Source organism: Vombatus ursinus, unplaced genomic scaffold (assembly GCF_900497805.2).
Source record: "Vombatus ursinus unplaced genomic scaffold, bare-nosed wombat genome assembly UNPS02014175.1, whole genome shotgun sequence".
In the NCBI taxonomy this organism is placed as follows: Eukaryota; Metazoa; Chordata; class Mammalia; order Diprotodontia; family Vombatidae; genus Vombatus; species Vombatus ursinus.
This window is the reverse complement of record NW_020953953.1, coordinates 1,385,020-1,392,162: the sequence shown is the minus strand read 5'-3', so window position 1 is coordinate 1,392,162 and position 7,143 is coordinate 1,385,020. Positions and strand designations below refer to the sequence as shown.

Below are 7,143 nucleotides of genomic sequence, written 5' to 3'. Positions count from 1 at the left end.
TGCCCAGAGTCACAGAGCTGGTGTCAAGTGTTTGGTCTGAGGCCAGACTTGAACTCAGGTCCTCCTGAGTTCAGGGCTGGTGCTCTAGCCACTGCGCCACCTAGCTGCCCCTCTAGGAAGGTTTCTGATAAGATATCGTGTTACTCTCTTGGAGATGTTGGAGGGATGGGGATCAGACAACAATGCCATGAGATTGGATGGCAGGACTCAAAGATTCATCATTAATGCTTCAATTTTACTTCAGTGAAGGGTTTCCAGTGGAAGTGTCCCTGATCACCATACTCAGCTCTGGGCTGCTTAATCTTTTTGTTTTTGTTTTTTAACCAGAAGCTTGGATAAAAGTAAAAACGGCCAGCTTATCAAATCTGCAAATAACACAAAGGAGAGGGATAGCTAACAGCCTGGGTGACGGTCAGCATCCAAAAAGATCTTGAGAGAGAAGAAATTAAATACGGCTCCATATGAAATCACGCCGCTGGGTACCGCTGATCAGCCTCGCAGTGACAGTGACAGCTTCTCAGTGTCCTTTCTCGCCCATGCCACCCAGAGAGCAACCCCGTTCCTCTCCACGCACAATGGATCCCATCTCCGCCAGCAGGCTGTCGCCTCCCTCATCGCTCATCGTCAGCCTCTTCTGGTCAACTGGCTCTGAAGGAGGCCAGGTCTCCCAGTCCACGGGATCCCCTCTTCGCCACCCCCTTAGGATGTTAGCTACTTGAAGATAAGTATTCTTGCTTTCTCTTTCTGTCTTCAGCACTGAACAGAGCGCCTGGCACGTGGATCAAGTGAGAGTTTTTTTGAGGATTGAAGATGAGTGAGAATGGCAGAGGGAGCAGCTTGCGGGAAGAGATGGGGACGAAGGGGACCGATTGCGCCTGCAGAGGAAGGCGTTGCCCTCTGGCCACCAGGATGCGGACGTCCTAGGGGGCTCAGCTGCGAGCTGGCTCTTCAGGGAAGATGAGAGCAATCTGAAGATTGTTGGCTCCATTCCAGAGGGAAGAACCCGAAGTAAATGGGCATGGGGGTGGGTTGAAAAAAGGCAGCTTCAGCTTTAATTCTTCTTCCTCACGAGGTCCCAAGTACAATGGGCTGCTTGGGGTGGAGATCTCCAAGCACAGGATGGAGGACCCCTGGCCGTTAAGGTCCTCTGGCCCCTCCAGGTGCTGCGACTTCCCAGGACCTCCCTTTTCCCACCAGCAGCTGCCTCAGCTTCTTCTCCTGTGAAATGGGGTCAACAGAAGAGTGGTGGAGGCTCGAGTTCTAGAAGGGAACCTTCTGCGTGCGGTGGGAGCCCATTGGCCGGGCTGCGGCCGGCACAGCCAATCAGGGCACGGTATGGGTCACCGCGGCAGCCGGGGGCCGAAGGACCTCATTTCCTCCTCCGGCACAAAGGCGGTTGGTGGGACAGTGCTGGGTTCCAGGCTACCAGGCGAGGGAGTGGCTACCTATCAGTTGGGGGCGGGGCTGCCAGCGAGGGCGGGGCTAGCTATCAGTTATGGGGAGGACTGCCCAGTAGGGCCAGATCTGCCCTTCGGGGGAGGGCTAGCTATCAGTTGGGGGCGGGGCTTCCCAGTAGGGGCAGATCTGCCCTTTGGGGCGGGGCAGCCAGCGAGGGCAGGGCTAGCTATCAGTTGGGGGCGGGGCTCCCCAGTAGGGGCAGATCTGCCCTTGGGGGCGGGGCTGCCCCTTACAGGTGGCTCGCTCTGGCCTCTTCCCCAGGCCCCCAGCCCCCCCAGCCCCTCGGCTTAAGGACCAAGGCAATGGACAGGCCATCAACCCCGCCCTTCGATCCCCGCTTTCCGAATCAGAACCAGACCCGCAACTGTTACCAGAACTTCCTGGGTTCGTGGAGGAGGGGAGTGACCCCCAACAGTGAGGGGTGGAGGCAGAGAAAGCCGGGTTGACCCCAAAGCTGGAAGGGAGTGGGGTGCCTGGGGCCCCCCAGCTGGTGGGGGGGAGGAGGGGGCAGGGAAGCGCTGGCCCCCCACCTGAGGTGCGCTGCAGGGGAGTGCCGGCTTGACCGCCTGGCCCCACTTCTCCCAGATTTTCACCGCTGTACCAAGACCATGAGGAAGAAGGGGAAGGACACGTCCCCCTGCGACTATTACCGCAAGGTCTTCCAGGCCCTGTGCCCTCTTAGCTGGGTGAGCAGCGGGGAGGGGAGGGGAGGGGAAGGGAGGGGGCAGGGGAGGTGAGGGGATCGGGCTCTGGATGGCTGCCTCCTTTCCCACAGGTGCAGCGCTGGAATGAGCAGATCCAGGAGGGAACCTTCCCTGGGAAGATCTGATGGACCCTCTCCCTGCTCATCCCCTGGCCCGGGGCCCCCTGTCAGCACCTCTGGAATACAGTGACACTGTACAACCCCCAAAAGCCGCTGTCCTCTTTTCCAGGCCCAGCAAGGCAGAAGACAAAGGATGCGCGTTGTGTGTGTGTGTGTGTGCGCGTGTGTGTGCGTGTGTGTGCGTGTTGGGGGCGGGGAGAAACGTCTCCTCAGAACTCCCACAGCAGAGCTCAGCTCAGGTTCTGGCCAGCAGCAGCAAGGCAGGAGGCCGGAGCTCGGCCCAGCTCTCACCCCAGGGTGCCCAGAGACCCGCTCCCCCAGGCAGGGAAGGTTAGAAGCTGTCCACAAGCCTCAAGTGCTCACTGCGTCCCCTCCCAGCCCCCACGGCCTACAAGGGCCTGGCTTGTGTCCAGTCAGTGTGGAAGTGAGGAGTGAAAGCCTCGGACACCCCCCCCCAAGCCCAAAGAAATCCTCGGAGAAGACACACTTAACAAGAAGGACTTTTATCAAAAAAAAAAAAAAAAAAGTTGCAAACTGCCCGTCACCCAGTGACCCCAATCCCTGGGATGGGGGTGGTGAGGCCCAGGGCCCCAGGCTGTGCTGGCCCCCTCTTCCCCTCACTCCCCAGGAGGCACCAGAACTATAGCACCATGAGAAAGATGAGGTGGGGTGGCCTCCCTGAGAGCCAGAGGGGTATGTATGTGGAGGGGGGAAAAGAGTGCCATCCGCAAAAGACCCCCCTCCCCCCTCCATCCCCCCCTTTCTTTATGGCTTTCCTCCCTGGAGAAGGGGGGGGCGGTGTGCCACTGAGGCGGGAGGTAAAGTCAAAACCATCCTGAGGCTTGGGGGGAGGGGATCCTTGCCTATCCCTCCCTGCTGGGTTTGGGAATGTGGGCACCCCCCACATATGTCCTAGGCTCTATCTTCCTGCCACTGAGGCAGATAGCTCCCCTCTGCCCCCTGGCCCATGGTGGGGGCTAGGGTCAGGGGGTGGCCCCTTGCTAAGGTTATCCCTGCTGGGTCAAAAGAGTGGGCCTGGCTACCTGCACCCTTCCCTCCTGCCCACCTCAGAGCCTCCAGGGCTTGGCCTGGGGCCTGCTTGGTATGCAAGGAGAGGAAAGGCCCCCAGAAAGCCAGACCCTTGCCCCTGGGGAAAAGCTAGTCCTGTTCCATTGAAGGAGCTGGCTCCTAATGAAAGGTATAGGAATCCAAAAGGCGCCCCAGGCCGGAGGAGTGGCCCAAGCAGGGTCCAAGGGACCATTCCCGGCCAGGGAGAGGCAGCACCTGGAAATCTAGGCCCCCCCCCACCCCAATTCCCTGGGGCCCCTGGCTGGGAGGAAAAGGAAAAGGAAAAGGAAGCCCTGAAAGCCTAGCACCCCCAAGGTCCCCTCTCCCTCTGGCCTGAGGGAGAGATAGAGAGGGTCTGGCTCCCTGGCAGGATCACAGGGACACCTCCCCACAGGGACCCCCCAACCCAGGAGAGGAGGGTGCTGAAAAGAAATCCATGGCTGTGCTCCAGCCTCGCCAACTCCCGAGGGCTGAAGGAAGGAGACGGCCCCCTGAGGCAAAAACCAAGGCTCCCTGCTAAGGCAGGCTGCCCTCTGGAGGTCGAGAGGTGACTCCCTGCTAGGTAGATGCTGAAGGGGTCCGATACCCCCAACTCCCGCCTCCCGAGAACTCAAGCCTGTCAGAGGCAGAGCGACGGGGGCAGAAAAGGTGCCCCCAAACCCGCCCTCAGTGCCCTCCGTTAACATCTAGGGCGATGGAGCCGTGGCTGACGACGAGGCGCAGACGTTTAGGCGGAGAGAAAGGGCCGAAGGCCAGGGTCCGCTTGGGAGGCTCGGGGCCCGCAGGCCTGAGGCTGGCAGGGGCGGTAGGGAGCGGGCTGGCACCACTCAGGTCCACTCGAACCACGCAGGGAAGGCCGTACCTCCGGGCCCAATGCCAGTCTTGCAGTGGGGCAGGCCGAGCTGGGGCTGAGGCAGAGACTGGGTTCAAGGCCACAGTGACCTCCCCGCAAAGGCGGCACTGGGGACCACAGCCCCCCCACCGGTGCAGGGAGACTCGGGGGACCCGAGGGTGAGGGGCCGGCCGGGTCGGCCGACGGCGGGGGGGACGGCGGCGGCGACGGCGGCGGCGGGGAGGGTGGGGCCGTGGCAGCCACTGTACCCACAAGGCAGAGGGGTCCAAATGAGTACCAAAAGGCTGCAGGCGCAGGGGCTGGCAGAGTGCTGCGGGAAGAAAACATAAAGCGCTGGTGGGGGCAGCCGGGGACACCCAGCTGACAAAGAGGGGCCCCCGGGGGGGACGAGGCCGAGGAGATCGGGGGCAGGCGGAGGCTCACCACACAGGAGGTCCAGGCGGCGCAAAGTGCGCAGGTGCGAACAGCGCTGAGCCCCCAGAGGCCCAAGGCCCTGCCGCATCCCTTGGGCCTCCCAGTAACGCTGCAGACGCCTCTCGGTCTCTCTGAGGTCATACTTTTCACAAGTCCTGGGAGTGGCGGCTGCCGCGTCCCGGGGCCGCAGGCGAAAGGCGCCTTCTCCCTTCCTGAGGGTGAGGGAAAAAAGCCAGGATGCTGGGGGTGGGGGGCGGGTAGGAAGAGGCCCTGCCACGGCTCAGGATGGCTGAGCCCCACCTCTCCCATCCCAAGAGGGGGCCCTGCCGTGGCTCAAGGTGGCTGAGCCCTCCCCCCCATCCCAAGAGGGGGCCCTGCCGTGGTTCAGGGTGGCTGAGCCCTCCCCCCACCCCAGGAGAGGGCCCCCACAGTTCTCAGAAGGGGTCCCGCCGCAGCTCAGGGTGGCTGAGCCCTCCCCCCACCCCAGAAGGGGGCCCCCCGCAGCTCGGCGCAGGCCAGGCCGGGCCAGGCTCACCTCTCACAGGTGCAGCACTCACAAAGCTCATTTCGATCCCCAAAAAAGCCATCCCCATAGAAGCAGGTCACTTCGTCCCCGGGCTCGATGTCTCGGAGCACCTTCACGCAGGCCGCGTTCCCGTCTGCGGGCACAAACTGGGGGCCCCTCCTCCTCAGCTCTCATCCCCTGGAGAGCACCCCAGGCAGGGGGACGGAGGGGACAGATCCAGAGGCGGCCCTCCCGCGTGGCAAAGGCCTTGTTCTCAGTTCTCCTGCCCCGTCCCCCCGCTAGGCCTTAGTCCTTCTGGTTGAGAAGCTGCAGAATCGGGAGATGCATCCTGCTCCCTGAGAAGAGCCTCGAGCCACCCCTCTCATGCCCCCCATCTCTCTCCTCCAGCCTACCTTGCAATTGGGTCTGCAGTCTGGGCCGCCAGGGAACGAGAAAAGAAGAAACGAAGGCGAGTGAGGCCGGGGGGCCCCGGGCCCCCTCCCCGGCCCCTCCCACGCCGGCCTGCGGCCAGCCCTCACCGTGGTTGATGAAGGCTGCGGGGCCCAGCCACAGCTGGGCGCTGCGTTTCCGCGTGGAGTACATGATGCTGAAGTCATTCTCGCCGGCCCTGAGCAAGCCCTCGTCGGCCTCCCGCAGCTCAGCGATGCATCCCACTAGCAGCTCCAGCTTCTCGTTCTTCTTCCTGGGCCGGAGGGCATGGGCAGCCTGCAGCCAGTCTACCTGGGGGGCTGGGGACAGGGGTGGCCCTCCTCCCCTCCCTGCTCCCCGGCAGCTCAGGCTCCCTCAGGCCTGACTCTTCCTTACCAGGAGCGCGTAGACACGACCTTGGCCCCATTGGTCTCCAGGGAGTAGCGGGTACAGGGGAGGATGGCAAATCCGCTTTCAGGCAGGAAGGCTCGAAGGTATCGGTAGATCTGGGGAAGAGGGAGTTAGGGAGTGAGTGGGGGTCACCAGGGGCCTGGGGGGAGGGGAGGGACAGACAGGGAGCAGCCCGCTCACGCGGAGGGCTGGGGAGGGTCTCCCCCTCACATGGGTCTTGAGGGCAGCCTCCTGCTGCGGGCCACGGCTCTGGAAGTAGTGGGCCATCCAGCCGCCCAGGGTCAGGGCCCGATAGGCGGCCTCCAGGTCTCGCTGCCTCCTGAAGGTCTCCAGCGCCGAGCGCAGGTGGTGCTGCCGACGCAGAGGGGGCACCGGGCTGCGAGGCACGGGACAGAAAGGGATCTCAGAGGCCTGGGAGTGCTTTTCTTTTGGCCTGCGTCGGCCAGGACAGCTGCTCTCACGTGATTAGCGGTAACAGTAACAGCGGGCCTTTTTGTGGAGCGTCCCAAAAACCTGGCAGGCTATCCCCATTTTACACAGGAGGAAACAGAGGCTGAGAAGGGTTAGTGCCTCCTGGCCCAGGCTTACGTAGTTAAGAAGTGTCCTCGGCAGGATCTGAACTCAGGTCTTCCTGACTCCAGGCCCAGCATTCTACCCACTGGCCCACCTTGCTGTACAACTGAACATGGAAACCCTCCACTACCTCACGGATGTGGGGGAGGGGCACAGCCCCTTCTTCCCAAGGCTAGGGAGCTGGGACACCAGAGGGAGGCACTGGAAGGCTCCTGGGACAGGGCCCCTCCCAAGGATCCCTGCAGCCTGCCACCCACCCACGGCCTAACCCCGGAGCCTCAGCCTGCTCATGTGTACCAGAGGGCTAACGGGGTGCCTATGTGTAACCAGCAGCGATGAGTGAGCCCCGCACCCACGGAGAGGGGGCGGCTGCGGGGCCCCTCACCTGACGTTCATCTTGTGCGTGCGGAAGCCCAGGTAGGGGTCAAGGACCAGGCTGGTGGCGAGGTCATCATTCTCACACAGCTCCCTGGCTGTCACCCTCTCCGGCCCCATGGTACAGCCTGGACCATGCTGCTACTCCCCCGCCCTGCAGGAGGACAGGGCCGCGCCCAGGACCGAGCTCAGGCCGGGGGAGAGGGCACCTACTGCTGCTGCCCACCCCCCCCC

General features: G+C 62.9%; 2 protein-coding genes across 2 annotated transcripts; one reads left to right on the top strand and one right to left on the bottom strand.

The window, feature by feature from the left end:
- Window positions 1-1,647: 1,647 nt before the first annotated feature.
- Window positions 1,648-2,362, top strand: LOC114041602 (cytochrome c oxidase subunit 6B2). Its single transcript, XM_027860121.1, has 3 exons — window positions 1,648-1,842; window positions 2,044-2,144; window positions 2,234-2,362. Exons 1-3 carry the CDS (start codon window positions 1,761-1,763, stop codon window positions 2,285-2,287), a joined length of 237 nt encoding a protein of 78 aa, XP_027715922.1. The 5' UTR covers window positions 1,648-1,760; the 3' UTR covers window positions 2,288-2,362.
- Window positions 2,363-2,788: 426 nt separating this feature from the next.
- On the bottom strand, window positions 2,789-7,099 carry KMT5C (lysine methyltransferase 5C). Its single transcript, XM_027860082.1, has 8 exons — window positions 6,920-7,099; window positions 6,172-6,337; window positions 5,947-6,056; window positions 5,661-5,824; window positions 5,535-5,554; window positions 5,152-5,288; window positions 4,626-4,828; window positions 2,789-4,512 (listed from the first exon to the last, which is right to left on the bottom strand). The coding sequence occupies exons 1-8, from the start codon at window positions 7,027-7,029 to the stop codon at window positions 4,016-4,018; spliced, it is 1,407 nt and encodes a 468-aa protein (XP_027715883.1). The 5' UTR covers window positions 7,030-7,099; the 3' UTR covers window positions 2,789-4,015.
- Between the last annotated feature and the right edge of the window lie 44 nt (window positions 7,100-7,143).